This window comes from Ammospiza caudacuta, chromosome 13 (assembly GCF_027887145.1).
Source record: "Ammospiza caudacuta isolate bAmmCau1 chromosome 13, bAmmCau1.pri, whole genome shotgun sequence".
NCBI classification, from domain to species: Eukaryota; Metazoa; Chordata; class Aves; order Passeriformes; family Passerellidae; genus Ammospiza; species Ammospiza caudacuta.
In genome coordinates this window covers 20,753,237-20,778,817 of record NC_080605.1, presented here as the reverse complement: position 1 = coordinate 20,778,817, position 25,581 = coordinate 20,753,237, and the positions used below count along the sequence as shown (strand labels likewise).

The window sequence follows — 25,581 nt, the reverse complement described above, 5'->3', positions numbered from 1 at the left end:
AGTGGAAGGGACACTTCCCACCAGACCAGGCTGTCCAAAAGCCCACCTGGAGCAGTGCAGGGATGGGGAGGGTGGTGCAGAAGCCATGAACGGCCATGAGAGGTTCCATACCCAGGGGTTGGCTGGCATCAGCGGGTGAGGGCCCATGGGAGGGGCCCCGTTGGGGGAGAAGGGCTCAGGTTTGGAGATGAGTGAGTAATTTCCTTTGTCGTTCACTCCGGGGTGGATAAAGCGACAGTTCATGCCCCAGGTGCAGTGTCCTGTGGGAACACACACACACAGCTGTTAGACCCTGCTCCCAGCAGCACCCCAGCCCCACAAAAACCCCAGCAGGCAGGTAAAACCCAGTAAGGAGTAATGTTGTTGGAGGTGTTTGACTGCTCTCCTCTCCAGCTGGGCTGCGATTTACCTGTTTGCACACACATGGCACTCTCCACCTGCCAGAGGGGACAAACACATCCACACACAGATGGAACAACGTACAATGCTCTCCTCCAGTGGGGAGAAGGGAGGGAGGGAGGGCTGGACACATCTGGTAATTAAATGTAGGAATAAGCCTATGAGATCCTCATTTGTTACTGACAAACATTTCCAATTGGGAGCTTTGCCTTTCACAGGAAACCTGAGGGCAAAGCAAGGACCACAGAGCATCCCAAACAAACAGGGACAGAATCATGGTGGTTGGGGCTGGAAGGGCTTTAAAGCTCCCCAATTCCAATCCCAACATCTTCCACTACCCCAGGCTGCTCCAAGCCCTGTCCAGCCTGGCCTTGGACCCTTAAAGAGATCCGGGGCAGCCACAACTTCTATGTTTTATTCCCTGAAAATCTCCCTTTATTCACCTCCTCCAGGCTCACCATGCTGAGGGCAAAGCCCTTTTTGTGTAGTGGCTCCATGAAAATTCAGCTTTGGCCACCAACAAACAGCAAGGTGGCACTGAGGACGCTTGGGGCAGAATTTATCATGTAACAGCAGCTTAATGGAGAACCAAAATCCCCAAACAGGAGCAAGGGCAGCAGCTCTGGCTCCTCCAGCCCCCAGGGTGGGGTTACCTTTCATGAAGAAGCGGCAGGTGGGCCTGGGCCTCACCTTCCTGTCGTTGGGGTCTTTAACCTCCCCTTCTTCCAAGTCATCATCCTGGAACAGACACACAAAGCTGACATTTCATGTGGGACCTGACATTTCCTAGTCTTGTTCAAACACTCAGAGCCACCCTGGGGCAAAACCACAGGAGAAAAACAAGGTCAGGTTACAGGAATGCCCCAGAGCACCTGCACAGGGGGAGGACAGAATATTCCAGGTGGCTGTAAAAGCACCTTCCACTGTGCCAGGCTGCTCCAAACCCCATCCAGCCTGGCCTTGGGCACTGCCAGGGATCCAGGGGCAGCCACAGCTTTTGTGGGCACCCTGCGCCAGGGCCTGCCCACCCTCGCAGCCAGGAATTCCTTCCCCAAATCCAAATTAATCCTGCCAGTTCCACCTCATTCCATCACTCCATACCCCTGTCCAAAGTCCCTCTCCAGGGACAATCTCACAAAGGAACTTCTCAGGATAAATCCAACAGATTTCTTCCAGTCATCTCCACCTTCCCTTCTACTCCTCAGCTCCATGTTGGAGTTGGGAACCAGCTCAAACAAAACTCTGCCTCATCCCCGGGGACTGCAGCCCCAGGAGAGAATTCTGGTGGCTGGAGGCTGCTCCAATATTAAGAAATAACAGCCATGAAACACCTCCAGAAGAGAAGTTCTTGGAGCTTTCAAATACCAGCATTTTCTCCTTTTTCCAAGGGAAAAATCCCTTCCCTGGCTTTGTTAGGCTGCACTGGAAAACCAAAAGGAGCTCGGGATGCAGGAGGCTAAAGTACAAAGACCAGAGAGGTGTCAGGGGTACCTGGCCAGGAAATCAGGATTTTATCCCAAAGGACACACTGGTTTTCCCTCTCTGCCTCCATTTCTGTTTTCAGGACATGAAACACGTGAAGAGGGAGCATCTGCATGGGCCTTCCCTGTGCCTGGCAACAGCCACTCTCTGGGTGGAAAAGATGAGGAAAATTCCCTCCTTTGATCCACTGAGCAGCTGGCAAGAAGGAAAAGCCATTCCTTGGCTGCAGACAAACCCAGGAGCACAGAGAGGAGGGTGAGGAGCCTCTGCTGCTGCACTCCTGAGCCAGCCAGGGACAGGGCTCTCCTCAACAGCACCAGATTTCAAAGCCTGCACTTATATTCCAATTAAAATTTGCATTAATATTCCCCTCCCTCCACACCAGGAGGCAGCAGAAAATGCAGAGCTTGAAGTTTTCCCCAAAGCTGGGGCTGGCTTTCAGTGCTGCATGAATGGGAGAAGCAGCTCCACTCTGCTGATTTCAAAAGAGCTGTGTGAAGTCTGCAACAAAGGGGGAAGTATTTATTTCTGGGAGGTCTCCTTGGAATCAGGCAGCTGAGAATGCTGTTATGAGTTAATGTATGAAAACCAGGGTACAGATTCATCTCCTGCTTTGTGAGGAGAGCTCCCAAGAATGCCTCAGGCTCCAAAGGAGAGCATTCATATTTTAATCAAGGAACAGGCATGGAGTCAGGGCTCCAGGAATTTTTTTTTCTGCCCATAAGATACTGGAATTCCTTCTAACTGATTTAGGAATACACAAAACCTTTGGAAAACACGTGTTGAACAAAATCACCTGCCAGGATGGGCATGAGGGAGGAAAACCACGTCACTTTTGAAAACAATTAAACTTGTCAATGAATTATGAAGAGTAAAAAGCACACAAAATATGATTCTTTAGGGAAAAGGGAGGAGGGTGTGTGCAGTGAGGCTCAGGAGCTTCCCAGGCTCCTGTGGCCAGCTCAGAGCCACAGGAATGGGGCTGGGAGGACAGAGCATCTCCCCTGCCCAGCCGAGGAGCCCCAGCAGTGACCCCAGTCCCCTCCAGGGCCTCCCTGCCTGTCCCCAGGACAGTCCCACACCCCAGCCCAGCTGTGCAGCTGCAGCTCTGCAATGGGAGCCAGCCCAGGTGCTCTGCACCAGCAATTCCTCCTCACATTCCCCCCGCTGGGATGCACTTTCAGACCAGGAGCCCACAGGAGGGGTTTTACTGGAATTACTCTGCCCTGTTTCCTCCATGGAAAAGGAGGAAATGGCAGTTCAGGGGCACAGAACAGCTGCTGCTCTGCAGAGCTCCCTGCTGAGCACAGCCATGGCTAAAGGTGAGATTTTCCCTATCCCCACCTGCAACTAAACCCCACTTCTGATCCTTCTGAGTATCTTGGCTGCTTCAGAGCTGTGAAACACTGCACATCTCTTACTCCATATCCAAGCCATGCCTTGAGAATTTTCCAGAAAGCCCAGCACCTTCCATTGCCCTTCCATGCACCCAGATGCTGCTGGAACAGCCCAGGAACAGCCCAGGATCAGGGTTTGAGCAGCACAAACACCCCCAGCACCAGCCCCTCAATCTGAACAGTTCCTGGCCACCCCATCCATGGCATTTGCTGCCAGCATCATTTCCAAGTCCCCCCTGGAGCTGAGGCAGGGCAGTTTCTTACAGCACTGGAGCCTCCTCGCACTGAGGGGGAACAAAGCTCATTTGATGGCTCTGGCACAAAGTTTTGGTTCAGCACAGACAACCCCTGAAATCAGGGCCTGCTCCATGCTCTGGCCTTACCTCCAGGGAAAGGGTTTCCTGCACACCAGGGACAGGGATATTCTCACCAGGAGGAGGAAGGAACTGCAGTGGGAGAAGCACCCCAGGGCTCTGCCCACCTCCTACTTACATCAATTTCTCCATCATCAATTTCCCCATCATCCTCTTCTTTCTTCTTCTCCTTGAGGGGATCCTGCCCATCCTTCTCATCATCACTTTTGCTGCTGGATTTCTTCTCATCCTCAGGGGCATCATCTCCTTTCTCCTCTTCCTCATCATCCTCCCCAGCAGCTTTCTCCCCATCCTCCTCTGCAGGAGCAGCGCTGGGTTCCTCGGGAACCTCCTCATCATAGTCCAGCTCGTGCTCATCCAGCTCCCTGGTGACAGAGGACACTTCCAGGTCGTTTGTCCTGTCTTCCTCCTCCCCTTTTCGGGGCCGGGGGCTCTTCAGCTCCATGCCCTGCTCGTTGGTGTCGGATTCCTGCGACTTGGCCTCGCTCAGCCGATCTTCCTCGTCAGAGTGGTTCTCCTCCTCCTCTGCCTGGCTCAGGGCCCTGCCTGCCTCCTCCTCCTCGCCCAGGAGGCTCCCCTGGCCACCCTCCCCATCGAGTTCCCGTTCGGAGCCGCTCTCCTTCAGGACCTCCTCATCAGAAAGCTGCTGGTCCTCTTCCTCAGGAGAGCAGGGGTTTCGCTCCGGGCTGTCAGGAACGTCCATCAGTCCCCGCGAGCCTGCAGGGAGAACAGCTCTGGTTATGGGCAGCAAAGGGGGCAGGCAGGGAAATCCCACCCTCAGGGACTCCTCCTCCTGTGCTCTGCCTCCCAAGGAAAGGTTTTGGAGCTCCTGGAAAGCCAGGCTGGATGGGGCCCTGAGGAAGCCGCTCCTGGAGGGAGAGGAGCTTTGAGGTCCCCTCCACCCCAAACCATTCTGGGATGCCAGAAATTCAGGAATATGGTTTCCCTCCAAGAGGGAAATTCAGAGTTTAAACTGCATAAAAAACTGATGGCAATATTGCCCCAGCCTGGAGTGTGCTGCCCTTCACAGACAAGGACAGAGCTTGAGGCTGGAATTTCATGGAGTTCCAGACTGGTTTGGGTTGGAAGGGATCATAAAGATCCCATCCCACCCCTGCCATGGCAGGGACACCTTCCACTGTCCCAGGGTGCTCCAAACCCCATCCTTGGGCACTGCCAGGGATCCAGGAGCAGCCACAGCTGCTCTGGGCACCTGTGCCAGGGCCTGCCCACCTTCACAGGGAACAATTCTTGCCCAATATCCATCCATCCATCCATCCATCCATCCATCCATCCATCCATCCATCCATCCATCCATCCATCCATCCATCCATCCATCCCTGCACTCCTTCAGCCTGAGGCCATTCCCTGTGTCCTGTCCCCCATCCCTTCTCCAAAGTCCCTCTCCCTCTTTCCTGCAGCTCCTTCAGGCCCCAAGGTTTCTCCTGCCCAGGTGAACATTCCCAGCTGTCCCAGCCTTTCCTCCCAGCAGAGCTGCTCCATCCTCTGATCCCCCTGGAGCCTCCTCTGGGCTCCTCCAGCAGCTCCAGCTCCTCCTTGGGCTGGGCTCTCACCTGAGGGGGCAGAACCCTCAGTAAAGACCCCCAAATTCCATCAAAGCAGCAGATCCAACTGCCTGCACAGAGACCTTCCTAGAAGATGTCTAAACTTGTGCTTGGTGGAAGTTAAAAATGCCATGTCCATCCAGAATAAAGCAAATAAATACAACAGAAAAGGGCAGGGTGCAAAGCAGGGGAAAAAAGCTGGGCCGTGCATTAATTTTACTCCAGAAAAAAAATCCCATAAATTATAGAAATGCCTGACTGGAACTGGCTGAGCTGACTGGGTCACATCCACACAAAAGCTCTAAATACCCTAAAAAAAAAAAAGCCACAAAATTACAAATCATCTTCATTTTAATGTGTCCCATGTTTCACTCCAGCTGCTCTCTGCAAGTTCATTTAGTGCTGCCACAAACCCATGGCATAAATGAGCAGAGTTCCACCCGTCATTTTAAAAACCCTTGGAGCAGAAATGCTACAAATGTCAGACTCTGGTTGCTTTTTAAACATTCCCAGCCATCCATCATGAAATCAGAGTTTACTAATCTTTTATTAAGCTGCTATTTCACCTTTTCCTGACACTTTCCCCTGTTTGTCCAGCTGGTTTTGCACAGGAAAGGTGATTTCCCATCAAAAAGCCACCCAGACATACCAAACACTGCCCCAAGTAAAGCAAACTGAGCCTTCCCAGCACCTGAACCCCCAAAATCTTTTGCTAATGAACAGAATTTGCTGCAAACTCCCAAGATCAAAGTCCCACTCCAGAAAATGCTGCTCCTTATACTGTGGGAGGTCTGCAGAGGAGTTAAAACCAGAAAATAAATCCAAACCCCTCCCAGAAGCACCTTAAGCTGCATTTTAGGGCTGACTGTGCTCTCCCCAAGCCCCCAGGGCCCTGCTGCTACCAGGGAATTGATAAACACGAGATGACCTCAGCATCAGCAGGGCCCAGAGCAGCAGAAAATCCACATTTTGAGCTTCCTCTGCACACTGAAGTTGGTTCTGGCTCACCAGCAAAGTTCTGATTTCCCTGACAAGGTCAAAGCCAAATGAAAAGCCAGAAGTTGCCTCCTGGTGACAACAGCTCTGAGCAGTTCCCCAGGATGGAGCTGAACAAATCCTCTCCTTATTGAGCACATCAGGCCTGATCTGAGCTCATAAATTCCTGCACAAATCATGATTGGCTTTAAGAGCCAGCTCAGATTGAAGATTTTAATTGCCCAAGTGCCTGAGAAGTGACTCTGTGTGAACACAAAGGTCAGCCCAGAGAGGCCACCACAAATATCAAAGCTGCCAGGGCCACGTGGACTCAGGAAATTTGTTTTCTGTTTTCCTGCAAATAAGCAGCAGCAAAAAAAAATAAGAAAAAAAAAAAAAGTATTTAAGTGAAGCAAATGGCTTTTTGTGTTTGACATGCAGACCTTTAGAGGGATGGGAGGAAACAAATATGCTCTGATGGTGAGGAATATAAAACATTGAAATACAAAACATTGACCTGCACAGCAGCTTTTATAAAATCCACAGCATCCAGCAGTTGTAATAATTTCCTATTAATTTCCATCAGCAGAAATGATAAGAAACACAATAAATGATGGCCCAAGTGAGAAGGGCTCAGAAAATCCAGGCAGGGAGGGTTTTTGGGGTGTAATTCCTTGGATTCAGGGATTGGGCTGCTGCTCCAAGATTCCCCAAAACCAACAAAGTAGATTTTGGCAGCAATCTTACCCTGCATGGAAATGTCCCAAAACAAAGCCCAGATGTCCAAAGGTAAAATCAGCAGCAGGGAAAAAAACTGGGAGTTTAAATTAAAAGGAAAACTGCCCGATGATGGAACAGGACAAGTTTAATTCCAGTTTTAACTGTTGTCTTGATCTGCAAACCAATTTATTCTAAATTTTTAGAATTCTGCAAGAGTTTTTATTCAGATGATTTTTAAACTGCAAATCACAATTTATCCCAGATCTCTGAAATCCTGAAAGGTTTTTGGGGATTTTTGAGGTGTTTTTTAGGGGTTGTTTGGGGTTTCTGTACATTTGAGGTTTCTTAATTGCTTTCTGCTGTCCTTTAGGGAAACATAAAGACAAACATCACAAAAACCTAAGAAAAATTGGCTCCATGGAAGTGCTTTAAATCAAGCAGCAGTGGCAGAAGTGGCAGACCAGAAACCCCCAGGTTTCATTCTCCATCATCATAAACTCGGCCTTTTTTTGTGCCTTAAAACTAAGCCAGTTTCTTCCTAGTTCAAAACCAGTTATAAAAGCAAAAAATTAACTCTCCTAAGCCCCAGATAAGCTTGTTTGACCTGCAGCTCAGGCAAGAGGCAGGGCTGTATTAATGCCTCTCACTGAGCAGCCTTTTATCTTGAGAAATCTTCCAAATTCAGGCAAAGCCGCCTTTGGTCCCAGCTGCACAACTATTTCTGTTCCAAACCAGCTCCTTTTGCTCAAAGTGTGTCAAATGTTCCTTCCCTGAGTGTCTGAGCAGCCTGGAGCAGCTCAGGGCACTGGGAATTCCATCCAGGCTCACAAACTCTCCTCATTTAACTCCCAGGCTAAATGAGCTGGGGCAGCCCTGTCCCAGGGAGGAAAAGCAATCAATAAAGGGGATTTTCAGGCAAAAAAAAAGGGGTTTTTCCCTGGTTTTGGAATGATTTGGGCATGGCTCAGCGAGCTGGAAGCCTCTTCAAAGCAGGTCACAGCTTCTCAGGGCAGAAATTGAGGATCTGGCAGCAGAACTTCCCAGGAGTGAGGAGGTTTTAGCTCCACAACATAACAGTGAGTTGGAAGTTTCACAGCCTGGGCTCTGGAGTATCTCAAATTAGGGAATGAAGGATGAATTTATGCTTCATTATGCTCCTGAATTGATCAGAGTCCCACAGCTTGCACAGGGTGGGACAGAGCTGCTCCTCCTACCTGGCCATCCTCACCATGCCTGGATGGAGCCAATTTGTTCCTACTAAAGCCTCCCAGCCTCCTTAGAAACATTTCAAATCACACATTTCCCCCCTAAAAAGGGGAGGAGAAATTTGTGGACACGCTCCAGCAGTTTAAACTCACCTGCTTCACTTTTATATTTTTATCAAAGCTTAATGACATCCAAGATGTTTGAACTGAAAGCACTGGGGTTGAGCAGCCTTACACGGCACTAAAGGCAGGCAGAGAAAAACTCTTTGCTACTTAAATTGCCTTTAAAAATCCACTTCCACCTTGCCAGGATACATTTCAAATAAAATCCTGAACCTCACACTTTTGTGAGCTGATTTTCACAAGGCCTGAGGAGTCAGGGCAGGAATTTTTACCCAGCAGCTCCTTTTGCAAAATCAGGCCAAGTTTCTTCTCTGTGTTAATTTAACAGCACCAAAAGTTGCAAAATTAAAAAGGAAGAAATTCCAGGCAGGAACTGAGCTCCTACAAAAACCTGGAGCTGGGCAGAGCCATCAAATTCGCCCTTAAAATCCTACAAATGTCCATGGATATGAAGAACCAAGTGCATTCCAAATTTCTGTGCCCCTGGCAGCCCTGGGGATGTCACAGGACACATGGGAAGGAAAGAAGAGAGGAAGCTTTGTCCTTCAGGCTGAAATCTTTGGGATAAAAGGTAAAAAAATCCCATTTCTAGAAGCCAAGGAGGTGCTGTGAATCAGACCCATGAAATCCAGGGGTAAAGCAGGGCAGGAAAGCCCTGGAGCAGGGTGGAAGGACAGGCAGGGAGCTGAGCAGAGAGAACAGAGCTGACAGGACAGGGGAGGAGAGAAGGGCAGCACACAAAGGTTCAGGGAACAAAAAACTGCAAAAGCAGAAACCAACCCAGGGAAAAACGTGGAGGAGCAGTGACAGCAGGAAATGAATTTCTCAGGATCCAGGAGAGGGGAAACACAGAACACTGAGAGGATGAACCCGTGTGCAGCCCTGCCCTGACTGCAATTCCAGCCGCCAGCAGGGTTAATGAACCAAAATCCTCATTTCTCTGCCATCCTTAGGGAGCTCTGAGGTGCAGGGTGCCCAGGGAACTCAGCAGCTCTCAGGGCACCCTTCAATGCCCCAAGCTCAGCCCTGTGGGGTCAGTTTGGTGCTCAGGGCATTTCCAGGAGCTGGGTCTGAAGCAGAGCTCAGAGAGTTCTAACTGGGAATGTTCCCCTTGGATTTGTGGTGGGCACCTGAAGGGAAAGGCAGCTGCAGTGTGTTTCCCAGCACAGCTGATTTTCCTGCAGCTCCTTCCTGCAGCTCTCCCCCAGCAAATGCTGAGTGTGAGCTCTCAGGGCCTCGGGAAGAGACAACCAGAGGGTCACACCTGGGTCCAGCAGGATTTGGGATAATCCCACTCAAAAAGACTGATATTGGATCAGCAGCTGCAACTGATGGACCCCAAACCCACTGAGAGCTGACCCTGCAGGTGAGGGACCCCAAACCCACCTGAGAGCTGACCCTGCAGGTGAGGGACCACAAACCCATCTCAGAACTGACCCTGCAGGTGAGGGACCACAAACCCATCTCAGAACTGACCCCATGAGTGACAAACACCAAACTCATCCCAGAACTGACTCCATGAGTCAGTCATGATAAAACCCAAACCCATCCCAGAACTGACCTTACAAGTGACAAATTCTAAACCCATTCAGAACTGACCCTGCAGGTGAGGGACCCCAAACCCACCTGAGAGCTGACCCTGCAGGTGAGGGACCACAAACTCACCTCAGAAGTGACCCTACACGCGACAAACCCCAAACTCAACCCAGAAGTGACCCTGCAGGTGACAAACCCCAATCCCACCCAGCACTGACCCTGCAGGTGACAAACCCCAATCCCACCCAGCACTGACCCTGCAGGTGACAAACCACAAGCCCATCCCAGCACTGACCCTATGAGTGACAAACCCAAACCCATTTCAGACCCTGCAGGAGACAAACCCCAAACTCATTCAGAGCTGACCCTGCAGCAGACAAACCCCAAGCACCCTCGGCTGCCGTGGTGCCCGGTGTGTGCCCGCTCACCTCCGAGGCTGCTCTCGTGCCAGGCGGGGCAGTCCGGCCGTGCCCCCGCGGTGCCCGCTCACCTCCGGGGCTCCTCTCCTGCCAGGCGGGCTCTCCTGCCGTGCCCCCGGGCCGCGGCTGCTGGCGCTGTCCCTGCTCCCGCTGCCGGCCGAGGGGGACAGTCAGAGCCACCCGCACGCCGCGTCCCTGCCGAGCCCCGCTGTCCCCCGGCTCCCCGCGAACCCGGGGCCGCCCGGTCCCACTCCCGGTCCCGACCGAGCGGGGGAATTCATTCATTTCCGCGCCCTCCGGCCTCCCCCCGACCCCCTGTAGAACACCGCGGGGCCCTCCCCTGCTGTCCCCGCCGCCCGCCCCGTTCCCGCTCCCGGGGCTGCCCCCGGCCCCCCCTCCCCGGTGCCGCCCCCGCTCCCCCCGCCGGGCCCGGGCCCGCCCCCCCTCCCGGGCGCTAGGCCGCGGCGGCGCGGGCGGCGGCTCACCGGTGTCGGGGGGCGGCGGGGGCCCGGCGCGGTGCGGGGCGCGGCGGGGACGGGCCGGGGGCGGCGGGGGCCGGCGGGGACCGGCGGGGCGGCGGCGGCAGCGCGGGACGGGGCGGCGGAGCGGCCTCTACTCGCGGCGGCGCAGGGCGGCCATGGCGTGACGTCATCCGCGCGCGACGGGGCCCGGCGGCGCGAGGCGAGGGGAGGGGGGAGCGCGCGCTCTGACACCCCCCCACCCCCCGGTCTCTTAAAGGGGCCGCGCACGGCATGGACGGAGCGCAGGTGTGCGCGCACAGCTGGACGCGTGAACGCGCCAACATCTGCACATGGGGCGTGTGCGGGCGGGCACGTGGAGGGGCAGGGATGTGCCAGGTTCCAGATGTGCCGGGGTGGCACACGCGCACAGGGACGGGGCACCCGCGTGCCGCAGGATCGGGGAATGTTCGGGAGCTCTGGCAGGGACACCTGGGGCAGGTGACACAGGGACACATCCAGGTGGCTTTGGGATGGCTCCAGACAGGAGACCGCACATCCCTGGGCAGCTGTGCCAGGGCTGTGCCACCCTCCATGGGCACAGGCTCTCCTCGCGTTCAGAGGGAGCCTCTCGTGGTTTGGTTCGTGGCCAGCGCAGCTCCTCCTGTCCCTGGGCACCCTTGGGAACAGCCTGGCACCGTCCTGTGACACCCACGGGAGCGTTCGTACGGATTGATGGGACCCTGTCAGCCGGACCTTCCCCGAACGGACCCGCCCGGCTCCCGGTGCCCCCTCAGCCGGACCCGCCCGGCTCCCGGTCCTTCCTCAGCCGGACCCGCCCGGCTCCCGGTGCCCCCTCAGCCGGACCCGCCCGGCTCCCGGTCCTTCCTCAGCCGGACCCGCCCGGCTCCCGGTGCCCCCTCAGCCGGACCCGCCCGGCTCCCGGTCCCTCCCCGGCCGGACCGGACCCATTAGGCCCGGCGGGCAGAAGGGTGCGGCCTGGGGAGGGAGGAGCCTCTGTGACAGGTACATAAGGGCAGGTGAGGCGGACGGGTTTGATCCTCGGGAGAAGAGCTGCTGTTCCCTGGAGGTGAGGGAATGGGAGCTCTGCTGGACCCCCATGAGGCTCCTGGCTGGAGATACCCCTGGATCAGGCTCCTGGCTGGAGATACCCCTGGATCAGCAGGGCTGGGGTGCTCCCATGGGTGTCCCTGGCCCCAAAGCCCCGGTGCCCTCTCCCAGAGCCCAGGGCTGCTGTCTCACCTTTGCTCCAGCGCTGACTCAGCCCCCGCGTGTCCCTTTGCGCAAGAGCCCTGCTGGCAGGGGACTCTGGCCGGGCGGCCACCGCTGGCCTGGCCCCGGCCAAAGGGCAGGACCAGCCCCTGTAAAGGCAGCGGGTGACAGAGCTCTGGCTCAATTCTGTCACCGGCATTGCCAGCGGGGAGATCTGGAGCAGACGGGAGCTGAAAGCAGCAGAAGAACCCCTGGAGCGGAGTTGGACGTGCTGGTGGAAACAGATCTTGAGCTGACGGGAGCCACTGTCCTTCCTCCCCGCAGGCTGCTCCGTGCCCCTTGGAAGATGGACTACGCCAAATCCCTGAGCCAGCGCCTGGCTGCCCCCGTGTCCAAGTAAGTGCCATGGACCCCCTGTCCCCAGCATGGGGGACATCCCCCAGATCCCTCCCTGGGTGCTATCACTGCCAGGGGGTCCCGCTGCCTCTCAGAACACCCCAATCCCTGTGTCCCTTCCCAGATGTGTCTCAGCCAGCGCCTCCATGACCCAGCAGCTGCTGGCGGGCCCGGCCCCACGGCCCAAGCCCTACCGCGTGTGCAACGGGGACCGCAGCGTGCGCAAGGGCGTCATGGCCCCCAGCCTGGCCGAGCTGCTGCGCCAGGTCTGTCTGTCTGTCTGCCCCTCTGTCCATCTGTCTGGGCTCTGTCTGCCCGCCCAGGGCCTGCCCCCAGCCCTGCTGACCCCCAGCCCCTCCACAGGCCCAGAGCGCCCTGGCCCTGCCCGCGCCCATCGCGCTGGTGCTGGATGAGGACGGCACGGCTGTGGAGACAGAATCCTTCTTCCGGACCCTGGAGGAGGGCACGGCCCTGATGGCCCTTAGCAAGGGGCAGAGCTGGACTGCCCCCAAGGTGAGGGACCCCTGAGGGGCTGGTTTGTCCCCTCATGCTGAGGTGGGATTGGGAGGGTGGGGTGCAGCAGGTGACCGCGGTGCTGCTGCTCCACAGACACGTGGCTACCAGGTGAGCCTGTCCCGCAAGCCCCCGCGCAGGATCGACGTTGCCTGCGTCACCTTCGACCTGTACAAGACCCACCCGAAGGACCTGGGCTGCCTCAACGTCAAAGCCACCCTGTATGGCACCTACAGCATGTCCTACGACCTGCGCTGCTACGGGGCCCGGCGCCTGGTGAAGTGAGTGCGGGGGTTTGGGGACACAGGGGACACTCTGGGGACAGGGGCACTGCCCAGCCCTGCCGTGGCACGCTGACCCCTCTCTCTCTGCCCAGGGAAGCCCTGCGCTGGGCACTGTTCAGCATGCAGGCCACGGGCCACGTCCTGCTGGGCACCTCGTGCTACATGCAGCAGCTCCTGGATGCCACCGAGGAGGAGCAGAAGGAAGAGGAGAAGAGCTCGCTGCCCCTGCAGAACCTCCTGCCCTGCAGCCTCCCCGCCCTGCCCTACAAGAAGATGTCACAGTGAGGCTGGCTGGCCTGGCCTGTCCCCTCTGCTGTACCCCCAGCCCTCGGGGGTCTCAGCACCCTGCTAGGTCAATGCCTGGGCAGAGGCTGCCACGGTGCCTGGCACAGCCTCTCCTTGCACTCCGCTGGCTGAGTGTGGCCAAGCCTGCTCTGGAATAGCTGCTGCTCTGTAAATATATTTATTTAAGTAAAGTTCTCCTGACTTCAGCTGTGTTTTGTGTTGTCTTTGTGGGGGGGACACCCAGGATGCTTAGCCCTTGCACTGCTTGGCACCCTGAGCTGGTGGTGGTGTAAGAGGTGCCAGGAGGGAACCTGTCGCAAGCGCTTCCCCAGGGGAGCTGCTGCCTTCATCATCATCCTCCTCCTCCCTGGCACCAGAGCCTGGCTCCCACTCCTTGGCACAGAGCTGAGACACCCACAACACAGTAATGGGGCTAACCCCAAAGCCCTGGCCTGTGGCAGCTGGCACCACGCCTGCCCTTGCTCCCTTTAAAGGGATGAGAGATCTCCCCGTGCCCCTGCCTGTGCAGGGTTGGCACAGAGGGAGGGACACGAGGGGGTGTTCTGGTGCCTGGGGTCCCCAGCCCCATTGGCAGCCCTGGGCAGGGGCAGTCCCTGTGCCCACCCCAGCCTTGCACAACCCTGGGTGCTGCTGCTGCTGGCCTGGCCAGGTCTGGGGGCATCCCAAGGGCCCAGCAGCTCCAGGGATACCAGCTGGGAAACAAACAGGGCTGGGGGCACTGGGCTGGCCTTTGGGGACTGTCCCTGACACAGAAAGATCCTGAGGCACCATCCCTGCCAGAGAGGGTGGGAGGGAGGGGAACAACCCACTGCCCGCCTCCGCTGGACTGGGAATACTGGGAAGCACTGGGATGAGCTGTGGGCAGGTGAGGAGCCATGCTCTGGGGGGTCCTTAGGGCCATCCTCCCCTGTCACCCTGTGGGGGACACCTGACCTGAGCCACACTCACCTGGGCACCCACAGCAGGGTCTGGAGCTGCAGGCAGGGACTGCTCCTGTGGCAGAGACCGGGCCCCACCCGGCGCTGTGGGGCTTAATTACCTTGATAATTAATGAGCCATCAGCACCAGCTGAGCCCCATCTGGGAGCAGCACTTTGCCCCATGGCTGCTGAAGGTGCCACCCGGGGACAGCGCTGGGACATCATGCCCTGTCCCTGCTGTCACCGTGGCTGTACACACCCCATGTCCCCATGGCCCAGCCCCTCGGGGGGCTGCTGGTGGCTGTGCCAGCCCCCACAGTGTCCCCCACCCCACACAGGTGTTTAGCAGACATATTTATTTCTGTACACACTTATTTATACACGCAGTTCCCAGAGCAGCTCCATCCTCACAGGGTCTGCTCTGCAGTGGGGACACCCCCAGATTTCCTGGGGTGCCGTGCCCGCCACCCCAGCCCCGTAGTGTCTACGGGGCAAAGCCCCCTGCAGGCCCCAGGGCAGGGCCACGCACAGTCCTCCTGCCTCAGTTTCCCCCGGGGGCACAGGTGGGGGCTGACCCCACCTCCAGTGTCCTCATCGCCCAACCCGGGTGAACTTTGGGGCTCTCCAGATGCCAAAGCTCCCCCGGTGGAGCCTCCGGGGGGGATCCTCCATCACCCCAACCCCTGCACAGGGAGGGTGTCAGGCACCGGTCCCATCCCCCAGCCCCTGCAGCCCCCCGCGCGGTGCCGGGGGGCTCTGGGGGGGCTACTTGACGTGCTCGGCGGCGTGGGAGGAGCAGTAATACTTCTTGTGGGCGATGAAGGTGGACAGGCTGCTGAACTTGATGTTGCACAGGCGACAGTACCTGTGGTTCCCGTTGGGCACCGGGCCGGGCACGGCCTTGCCCGGGGGCGTCTGCACCCCCCTGTCCGTGTAGGCGGGGGGCGTGGGGGGATTGCGGGGGGCTTCCCGCAGAGCCTCGGGGGCTGCGGGCGAGGCGGGCGAGCCGGGGGGCCGCGGGCTGTCCCTGCTGTCCCTGCCCTCCTTGGCGCTGTCCCGGCGGAGGCGAGGGCCGGGCGGGCGCGGAGGGGACGCGGTGGGCAGCGGGGGCTCGGGCGTCCTGCTGGCACCGGGCGCCTCCGGTGGTCCCGGCTTGGCCACGAAGAGCCCGTGGGCATTTCGGAAGTGCTCCAGGAGGTCGCCCTTGATGGCCCCGTTGAGGGGACAGTAGGGACAGGCGGCCAGGGGACCCTTGGCCCCCGGCGGTGGCAGGGAGCCCTTGGGGTGACGCTGCAGCGAGTCCGCCCCAGGGTAAGGGATGCCGGGGCTGCCCGCCGGGGCCGCCCTCACCCGCACCCCTCCTTCAGGGTCCCCTTCACCGGGGCTGCCGGGGCTGTGCCGGCCCTTGAGGGGGGCGGCCATGGCGCCCTTCATCTTCTGCAGGTGCTCCAGCGTGCGCGGCTGCAGCGGCGTGGCCGGGCACTGGTACTTCTTGTGCGCCAGGTACGCGTCCAGGCTGTTGAAGCTGATGCGGCACGCCGTGCACTCGTGGTAGTCGGCCAGGGGCAGCAGCGGCGCCGGCACCGGTGTGGGTGCCGGCTCGCTCTGCCAGCGCGGCTTCTTGCTCAGGTCGATGGGACCCTCGGCGTCCATGGGGCCGGCGCGGGGCTCGGGGGCGGCCGCGGGCGGCTCTGCGGGCGGCGGCTCCGGGGCCGGCGGGGGCTCCGCGGGGCGGCGAGCGGCGCCGTGGATCTCGTAGAGCTTGCGGCGCTTGCGGGTGCGCAGGGGCTGCGGCAGGAAGGGCACTTTGGGGGCGGCGGGGCGGCGCAGGGGGGGATCGTGCCGCGAGGCACAGTAGAAGCGCTTGTGCACCACGTAGGTCTCGTGGCGGCTGAAGCGGATGTTGCAGGCCTCGCACAGCGTCTTGCTGGGGTCCTCGTCCCCCTCGTCGCCCGCCGAGCTGCCGGGGCTCTGGCTGTCCTCGCTGCACCGCCCCGAGTTCCCTTCTGCCTCGGGGGACCCCGCTTTGGTGCCCCCATCCTCAGCCTTGCCCTCCGGTGTGGCGGATGGCGGGGTGGCATCGCGCCCGGCGTCCTCCCCGTCCCCCGATGCCGGGCCCTGCCCGTTGCCTGTCGGGGGGGACAGCAGCGTCCCCGGGGCCAAGGGACCCTTGGGTGCCCCGGGAGGAGCTTTGAGCTTGCGTGCCCCGGGGGGGCTGTCCTCGGCCAGGTGCCGGCTGGAGCAGTACAGGCGCTTGTGCACGTAGTAGTTGTTGATGTTGTTGAAGGTGATCTCGCACTCGAAGCACGTGGCGCCCTTGGGCACCGGCGGCGAGCCCGTGTAGATGGCGGGTGGCACCGTGCCCCCGTGGCCCTGCTTCAGCCGGCTGTGCACCAGCTCCGACATCTTGGCCAGGATCTCCGAGGCCTGCGGCACCACGGCGGCCTCGTGGCCGAACACGTACTGCGGCAGGAACACGGTGCCGCCCGCCGTGCCCGTCCCCGGCTCGCTGGGCACGGGGCTGGAGCCCGGCGTGGGGCTGGCGAGCTCCGACTTCACCTTGGCCGAGGCCAGGCTGCGGGGGGACGAGGTCCGGGAGCCGCCCTCGGGGCTGCCGGCCCCCTCCCCGCTCCTGGGCGCCTCCGCCTCGCTGGCCGGGCTGCCCGCCGGCTCCTCCTTGATGCGCACGGGCTCGCCGGCCGTGGAGGAGGAGGAGGATGAGGAGGATGCCGATGAAGGCCCTTCCCCGTTCTGAGGCTGGGCTGGGGGTGAGAGTTTGCCGGCCCGGGGGTCGGGGGGCGAGGCGGGCGGTGCCAGTGGTGTCGGTACCGGAGCGGTGTCGGGGCCGGGCAGCACCACGTGCGGCGGCAGGGCCGGCAGCGCCTCGGGCAGGAACGCGCCCAGGCTGCACTTGCGCAGGGACGCGTTGTTCGGCTGGCTCAGCCCTGCAGGGGGACAGAGGGGACAGTGTCACCAACAGAACCAGCACAGGGATGATCAGCACTGGCGTCACCGAGAGCACCAGCATGGGGTGCTGCCCTGTCCCCCCGTTATGACACCCCCAGGGCAGGATCCTCACCCCGTTCCCTGTTCCACACATCCTGGCAGAGGGATGTTTGCCATGTCCTGTTCCCAACACCCCTGGCACCCCGTTCCCCATTCCCAACATCCTGGCACAGGGACAATGTACCATTCCCACCTCCCTTCCCACCAGCAGGCCCAGCTGGGGACAAGCCCTGGGTGACAGTGCCATCCCATGTCACCCCATGGCCACAGCCCCAGGACTCACCAGCAGCGAGGGATTTGGCAGCAGGAAGGGCTGACCCAGGTGAGAACACCTCGCCCTTGGAGCCTGGCTGGCAGATCATGTGGTTGGTGACCAGGTGGCTGTACAGGATGTCCCGCGTGGTGGAGATGAAGCCACAGCTGTGGCAGACACCTGAGGGGACAGAGCACGGGGCTGAGCGAGCAGGGCAGGAGGGACAGTGCCCATCCCTGGGTGGCATAGGGCTGTCCCCGTGGGTCACTCACCGTTCAGGGTGTCCGTGTGCACCTTCAGGTGCCGCTCACAGTTGGCCTTGGTGGTGAAGGCGGACAGGCAGATCAGGCAGACAAACGGCCGCTCTCCTGCCGGACAGATGGACACAGTGCTGAGGGGAGGGGGACAGGGACTATGGGGACACCCACAGAGCCACCCCACAGGGCCAGCTCCCTCTGTCTCTACAGGTCTGAGATGGGGGAAGACCTACAAGCGAGCAGTGCCAAACCAGTGCCCCAAACCAGCTGGGGAGAGCCTCATCCCACTGCTCGGCGTGCTCCAGCCCTGCATCCTCCCTGCCCCTCCAGCAGCCCAGCCTCCTCTAACCGGTCACCATGCTGCCACCCCAAAGCCTCCAGACCAGGGGTGCCATGCCATGCCATGCCGTGCCATACCGCTATGGCTGCGCATGTGGATCTCCAGGGAGCTGGCACTGGGACAGCTCTTCTTGCACTGAGGGAAGGGGCAGACCCTCTCGTTGGGGTAGGTCTCCTTGGGCTTCTCGTCCAGCGCGGGGGAGCCGGCACGGGCGCTCTGCCGGCTGGCACAGTAGTACATCAGGTGCGCCTGCAGGTTGCGCTCGCTGCGGTACCAGATCCCGCAGTCCTTGCACGGGAACACGTCCTCTGTGGAGAGCAGGGGACAGGGACATTGCTGTGTGACGGGCTGGGGACAGGGACATTCCTGTGGGACCGGCTGGGGAGCCCCGCAGGGCTGTGGTGCTGTGTGTGTCTCCCCGCATGTTCCTCTCTGCGTGTCCCTCCCAGCGTGTCCCTGTGTGTCCCTTCCCGTGTGTCCTTCTCCACGTGTCCTTCCCTGCCTGTCCCTCCCAGCGTGTCCATACAAGCATGTCCCTCTCTGTGTGTCCCCCCTTGTGTCCCTCTTTGCATGTCCCTCTCCGTGTGTCCCTCCCTGCATCTCCCTGTGTGTCCCTCTGCACTTACCCTCTCCATGTGTCCCTCCCCCCATGTGTCCCTTTCCGTGAGTCCCTCCCCGTGTGTCCCTCCCCGTGTGTCCCTTCCCAAGTGTCCCTCCCTGCCTCTCCCTCCCCGTGTGTCCCTCCCCGTGTCCCCCCGGCCTCACTGTTGACCACGGCGGTGGCCAGGATGGCGGCCATGCCGGCCTGCTGTGGCAGCAGCTGGATGTCGGAGTGCAGCGCCGCCGGGTACGGGGACTCGCCGGGCTCGGCTTTCACGCCGTGCTTGGGGACAGCCGGCGGCTCTGCCACCACCAGGGCGCTCAGGGGCTCGTCCTCCCGCAGCGCCCGCGTCGTGCGGCACCACAGGGCCTCGTCTGCAGAGGGGACAGCGGTGAGCGGGGACACCGCACCCCGTCCTGCCCGCCTGGCCCGGCCCCTCCGTCCCGCCCTGTGCCCGCGGTCCCGGCTCGGCCGCTGCTCCCTCCCGGCCATGGCCTGGAGATGGCGGTGTCTGCCCGCGCTGAGCCCGCACCGCCCTCCCGGAGCCGCTCGGGCTCGTGCCCGGGTCTGCAGATATCCCGGTGCCACCCCTGCCACATCCCGGTGCCACCCCTGCCACATCCCGGTGCGACCTCTGCATCCAACCCCGTGCAATCCCTGTGTGATCTCTGCATCCATCCCTGTGCCATCCCCGTGTGATCTCTGCATCCATCCCTGTGCCCATCCCTGCATCCATCCCTGCCACATCCCTGTGTGATCTCTGCACCCATCCCTGTGCAATCCCTGTGTGATCTCTGCACCCATCCCTGCCACATCCCTGTGCCCATCTCTGCATCCATCCCTGCCACATCCCTGTGTGATCTCTGCACCCATCCCTGCCACATCCCTGTGCCCATCTCTGCATCCATCCCTGTGCCCATTCCTGCATCCATCCCTGTGTGATCTCTGCACCCATCCCTGCCACATCCCTGTGCCCATCTCTGCATCCATCCCTGTGCCCATCTCTGCATCCATCCCTGCCACATCCCTGTGTGATCTCTGCATCCATCCCTGTGCAATCCCTGTGTGATCTCTGCATCCATCCCTGTGCCCATTCCTGCATCCATCCCTGCATCCATCCCTGCCACATCCCTGTGCGATCTCTGCATCCATCCCTGTGCCCATTCCTGCATCCATCCCTGTGTGATCTCTGCACCCATCCCTGCCACATCCCTGTGTGATCTCTGCACCCATCCCTGTGCCCATTCCTGCACCCATCCCTGCCACATCCCTGTGTGATCTCTGCACCCATCCCTGCCATATCCCTGTGCCCATCTCTGCACCCATCCCTGCCACATCCCTGTGTGATCTCTGCACCCATCCCTGCCACATCCCTGTGCCCATCTCTGCATCCCTGCATCCTTACACCCATCTCTGCACTCACCCTTCTGCCAATCCTTGTGCCCATCCCTGAACCTTTGTGCCCATCTTTACAACCATCCCTGGATCCATCCCTGTGCCCATCCTTGCTCCCATCTCTATGCCCATCCCTGCTGATACCCTCCCCAGCCCCACTGGCTGCAGCCACCCAGGGAAGCTGGGACAGGGACAAGCCTAGGGACAGCCAGCAGTGGGACAGGGGACACGGATGGGGACCCCTCCCACCCACCCCCAGTGCCCCCAGTACCAACCCTTCCTGTAGATGACGGCGTTGGCATCGGGCTCTCGGGGCACGAGGGGCAGCAAGGACAGCCAGCAGCTCTCGTCCCCCAGCACCAGTGTCAGGGGGGGGCTCTGTGGGGCAGGGACAGGGGTCAGCACTGGGGTCACACTGAGGTGGGGTCACATCCTCCCCAAAATGGGCTGGGGTCACACTGAGGGGCTGCCAGGGGGTCACAGCACTGTCCAAAATGTGCTGGGGTCACTGAGGGGCTGCCAGGGGGTCACAGCACTGCCCAAATGGGGCTGGGGTCACACTGAGGGGCTGCCAGGGGGTCACAGCACTGCCCAAAATGTGCTGGGGTCACTGAGGGGCTGCCAGGGGGTCACAGCACTCCCTGCTCAGCCCGTGCCCAGCTCAGCCTCCCTGCATTCTAATGAATATTAATGAGCACAAGGGGGGGAAAATTAATCTCCCTGATCCTCCGATGGCTGCTGCAGTAACGATATGAAATCTAATTATCCATCCCAATATTTCCAACCCCTCCAACTCAGCCTGACAGTCACAGCCAGTTGGGGCCTTATCACTGCCAGGAGCCGAGTGCCGGCAGCCTGATAAAGCCCCCAAGACATGTGTGTGACACTGACACATGTGTGTGACACACTGGCACATGGGTGTGACACACCGGTGCATGTGTGTGACACACTGGCACATGGGTGCAATGCTGGCACAAGGGTGTGACACACTGGCACACGGATGTGGCACGCAAGTGTGACACTGCCACAGGTGGGTGCACCTCCCTTGCCCCTGTGAACACGGGAAATGGGGCTGGGGGCTTTGGGACCCCAGGGTCCCTTGGGAATTCTGTTCCCGGCATGGGGACACCCCTGCCTGGAGGGGCTGCCTGCACTGCACCCCAAGGTGCCCCCAGCACCCCGGGGTGCCCAGCCCAGCTCCCCACGGCGGCCTCAGCCCGGCGTGAAGCCCTCCCTTGTTCTCCCTGAACAAAGAGGTCGCTGTGTGGCTGCACGGCCCGATAACCATCGCACTCCCATCTGAAACCCGAGCTGCTCCGCATCCGCCGGCAGCGCATCCGCACGGCCCTGCCCGGCCCTGCCCGGGGGGACACGGGCACCCGGGGACTGGGGACAGTCACAGAGGGGCTTCACTGCCCTCGGCACCCTGAGATGTCTGCAAGAGGCTTTGCACACCCTCCTGTGCAAGGATCTTTTGGGGGAACCCTCTGGGAGCAGGTGGGGGCGAGTAGGCATCTTCCTCCTCCTCCTCATCCTCCGGCTCTTTCTCCCTTTCCCTCATCCCATGGGACACACGGTGCTCCACACCACGGAATATCAAAGCCACCCAGTGCTCCCAGCTCCCACCAAAACCCCAGGCTGGGATCATCTCCCACAACTCCACATCTCACCAGCTCCACCTCAGCATAGGGAGGAGGAGGAGGGATGAGGGTGCTGTTTGGGGTTTATTCCCCGGAGATGAAGAGCGGAGCCAGGCAGGATTTGGGGGAGACCCCCTGCACTCCCCCCCAGCGCCGCCAGCAACAAAGAGGAAAGGACCTGAGGGTGACAGCCCCTATCAGGGATGGGGCTGCAATTCCTTCCTCCCTTCCCCGAGCAGAGATAGGGAGGGAGGAGAGTGGCAGAGGAGAGCAGGGCTGGGAATCATCAGCCGGGCTCGATAAGGGAGCTGCTGAAATGGGAGCAAAAATATTTAGACAATAAATGAAGTATCAGAAAAAAGCTGAGCATATCTTGGGGAAATCAATCATCCTGTACCGGGTGTCTGGACACACGGCGCCAAGCGGGAGATAGGGAGCCAAACTGGGCAGATAAGGGTTAATCAAGGATTTAATTCAGCAAAGATAAACGGGCCTGAGCTTAAAAAAAAAAAAAAAGAAAGAAAAGAGAAAAAAAAAAAAGAGCAAAGGAGAGAGGAGGAGGAGGAGGAAGAGGTGGGGATGGAGCCAGGGCTTGAGGATCCTGGGCTAGAGCCGCCTGTGTGCGGCTCAGGGGGGATGTGGAGGGAAGGACGTGGCTGGGATGGAGGATCCAGAGCCTAAAAACATCCAGAGTCACACTCATGGCCACCTCCCTCCTCCTCTGCTCCCCCAGTGGTGCCACCAACAGCCACCATCCCCTTGGTGCTCCTCTCCTGCCCCTTCCCTACACCTTTCCAGGCACCACCAGAGTCCCCAGGGAGCAAATCTGAGATGGGAAAAAGCAGATCCCATCTCCCCTGTGAGGAGACAGGTGCCACCAAGCAGCCTGTGCAGAGGGGATGGCAATGTCCTCCTGTCCCCTGCTCTGGGCTGGCAGGGAAACCTCAAAGCAGGAGATTCCCTGAGGAATCTGAGCAGCTCAGGCAGGGACTTCTCTTGCCAAAGAATGTTTCCTCCACCTCACCGTACTCCCTGTCCCCTTGGGATGCTCCCTGTCCCCTCGGGTGCCCCTTACCGTGTCGCCGTGGCCCGGCGATGCCGGCTCGCTGTGGATGCTGCCCGGGAAGGGGCCCCAGGAGAAGCCCTCGGGGAGGCTCCGGCGGCTCCGCACCCGTCTGTGCCCATCCCGCACCTCCAGCTCCAGCTCATCTGTGGGGAGACACGCACAGCATCAGTGGGGTGTGGCCCAAAACCCCCCTGGACTGCAGCACCCCAAATCCCAGGGGTGTGGGACCGCATCTCCAATTCATCTGTGGGGAGACACGCACAGCATCAGTGGGATGTGCCCCAAAACCCCCCTGGACTGCAGCACCCCAAATCCCGGGGGTGTGGGATCGCATCTCCAATTCATCTGTGGGGAGACACGCACAGCATCAGTGGGGTGTGCCCCAAAACCCTCCCAGACTGCAGCACCCCAAATCCCAGGGGTGTGGGCACCTGTCTGGAGCTGCTGGTGAGGGTCCCGTGCGGGGTCCCAGCCCAGCCCGGGGGTCCCAGCCCGGCCCCGGGCAGAGGAAGGAGCGTTTCTCATCCCCGCACCCGAAGTCGCAGCAGCTTCAGGGCTTAATGGCTTTGATTATCTGATAAGGCTCTGGTTTAATGGGTTAGATAACATGTGAATACGCTATGAAGGCTGCTCGAAAATGTTTTAACTGTGCCTTTGTCTTTGGGAGCGCAGATAAGATGGCAGGTAACCAATACCCAGATGGATGTGCCGCCTGCCCCTCAATGGATGCTGCCCCCCAAAACCGAGCAGCTCCCCGGGGACACAGAACGAACCCATCCCGCGTGTGCCCGAGCCCTGCAGGGCAGGACAGAGAGCCCCCCGAGCCCCGAGGGGTGCAGGCAGTCCCGGGTGCCGGGGACAGGGAGGAGGCTGCGCTGGCTGAAGGCAAAATTGCCTCTGGAGCCCGGAGCGCGGGGAGGATAAAGCGATCCCAGGGCTGCGGAGATTGAAATCTGATGTGTTTATTAGCAGGGCTGACATCTGGATCCTCCCGGCGCTGGGGTGAGCTGAGGTGAGCGACTGGGAGCGCTGGGTGGTGTCACCTGCCATGGCCCAGGTGCCACTGCCACCAGCGGGTCCCCTCTGGCCACCCTGGGCACTGCCCGAAACTCATCCCAGGGGAGCAGCCGGTGCCATCCCGGCAGAACTGGGAGGTGTCCGGACTCCCCGAGGTGTTTGGGGTCACCAGGCTGGTCCCTGCCACCCTGCAGCCCTGTGCAGAGCCCCCAGCCCTGCTGGTGGTGGGCTCTGCCTCAGCCCCCCTGTCCTGCCCACTCCCACAGCCTGGGAGCCCCTGGAGCCACAGTGCTCCCAAAGGCACCCTGGCCATCCATGGAGATCCCAGCTCTGTGTGCAGCTGCGATCTCATCCCTGCAAAGGGGTTTTGGGGATGAGCATGGCACGGGCTGTGCGTGCCCTGCATCCCTGGCACCCTCCTGCCCTGCATCCCCCTGCCCATTTCCTCCAGCACAGGGAAGAGGAGGAGGAGGGATGAAGGAGCTGTTGGGATTTATTCCCTGGCACAAAGTGAGCCTGACGAAGGGTCCATGAAGGACTGGGGCAGGCAGGGAGCAGAGTGACCACCAGCGTGGCTGAGCGGGGCAGTCAGACCTCACATTATTCCACACTTCCAGCACCTCCCATCCGATCCCAAAACGCTCCTGGAGCGCTGAACTCCCCCAGCCTCAGCATCCCCAGCCTCCCCTGCACCCCTAAACCCCCAGCAGCCCCTCTGCCTTTGGCACCCCAAAGATCCCGGCTGCTTTTGGGGCCCGGAGCCCAACGGCCACGTCCCCCTGCGGGTGCCCCCCCTGCCCGTCTCAGTGGTAATCAGCAGCGTTTGGGTCAGGAGACCATGTCTGTGAGATAAGAGCATTCGCCTGACACTTCCCATGTCAGAGCACTTCATCTTGTGTGTATCAATCCCCAGCAGAGAAAACACGCAGGCGCTGATAAAGAGAAAACCGTTCCAGACAGGGGGACAAAAATAGTGCTGCCACAGCCAGCCCCGTTCCCGCCAGCCCCACGGCCTCCACCCGCCCCAAAACGGGGTGCTGGAACCCCACTGATGGTGCTGAACCCCTGCTCTGTGGTGCTGGGAGCTCCCCCAGAGGGATGAGTGTGCCTGGGCCAGCCAGGGATGCTGCAGAGAGGGAAAAAAGGAGGGGAAAGATGATTTTTTCCAGCTAAACACACAGCACTGCTGAGAAGGAACAGGGAACATGATGAGGAGGCCTGGGAGATGCTGTGTGCTCCACACTGGGAACAAAGCCCAAAGGCAGAAGCTGTGTCCCTATGTGGGACCACCAGGGAGTGATCCCACTGATCCCACCTGGATCCAGGCACATCCCACTGCCTGCAAGGCTGGGGAGAGCTGCTGCCAGCCCCTGGGGTGCCCTGGAGCAAAGTCCCTGAGCTGCAGCTCCCTGTGGGATCCCCTGGCAGGTGAACACCCCCCAGGTATCTCACCTGGCCATCGGTCCCTCCTTATCAGGGAGCAGGGCTTATCTCCCAGCTCATTAACCAAATCGGGGCAGGGACCGGCCTGTTTGCTCTGGGGCACAGAGAAAAGCAGCAGGGAGGAAGGAGGGAGGGAGGAAAGGAGGAAAAGCCCCCAGAGAGGCAGGTGCACCTGCCTGGTGTGACAGGGACAGGGAACACGGGGCTGCTCCTGGTTTATCTTCCCATCAAGAGATTCCAAAGGAATCGGCTGAGCTGT

The 25,581-nt window shown here is 59.8% G+C and overlaps 3 protein-coding genes across 3 annotated transcripts in view; 1 reads left to right on the top strand and 2 right to left on the bottom strand.

Annotated features, from left to right (window-relative positions):
* Nucleotides 1–12,004, bottom strand: part of ZC3H18 (zinc finger CCCH-type containing 18) — a 46,553-nt gene extending 34,549 nt beyond the window's left edge. Inside the window, exons 1-5 of the mRNA XM_058813381.1 lie at nucleotides 11,917–12,004; nucleotides 10,205–10,345; nucleotides 3,771–4,369; nucleotides 1,053–1,137; nucleotides 112–260 (exon numbers count right to left, since the gene is read on the bottom strand). Of these exons, the coding sequence (XP_058669364.1) occupies nucleotides 112–260; nucleotides 1,053–1,137; nucleotides 3,771–4,355 (819 nt within the window). The 5' untranslated portion in view covers nucleotides 4,356–4,369; nucleotides 10,205–10,345; nucleotides 11,917–12,004. The remainder of the gene's footprint in view (nucleotides 1–111; nucleotides 261–1,052; nucleotides 1,138–3,770; nucleotides 4,370–10,204; nucleotides 10,346–11,916) is intronic.
* On the top strand, nucleotides 11,587–13,570 carry CIDEC (cell death inducing DFFA like effector c). The gene is made up of 6 exons (XM_058813383.1): nucleotides 11,587–11,679; nucleotides 12,211–12,282; nucleotides 12,407–12,548; nucleotides 12,646–12,795; nucleotides 12,892–13,076; nucleotides 13,172–13,570. Exons 2-6 carry the CDS (start codon nucleotides 12,233–12,235, stop codon nucleotides 13,362–13,364), a joined length of 720 nt encoding a protein of 239 aa, XP_058669366.1. The 5' UTR covers nucleotides 11,587–11,679; nucleotides 12,211–12,232; the 3' UTR covers nucleotides 13,365–13,570.
* Nucleotides 13,571–14,685: 1,115 nt separating this feature from the next.
* Nucleotides 14,686–25,581, bottom strand: part of ZFPM1 (zinc finger protein, FOG family member 1) — a 35,116-nt gene continuing 24,220 nt past the window's right edge. Inside the window, exons 4-10 of the mRNA XM_058813669.1 lie at nucleotides 22,872–23,005; nucleotides 20,432–20,534; nucleotides 18,926–19,135; nucleotides 18,238–18,468; nucleotides 17,836–17,931; nucleotides 17,594–17,743; nucleotides 14,686–17,249 (exon numbers count right to left, since the gene is read on the bottom strand). Of these exons, the coding sequence (XP_058669652.1) occupies nucleotides 15,070–17,249; nucleotides 17,594–17,743; nucleotides 17,836–17,931; nucleotides 18,238–18,468; nucleotides 18,926–19,135; nucleotides 20,432–20,534; nucleotides 22,872–23,005 (3,104 nt within the window). The 3' untranslated portion in view covers nucleotides 14,686–15,069. The remainder of the gene's footprint in view (nucleotides 17,250–17,593; nucleotides 17,744–17,835; nucleotides 17,932–18,237; nucleotides 18,469–18,925; nucleotides 19,136–20,431; nucleotides 20,535–22,871; nucleotides 23,006–25,581) is intronic.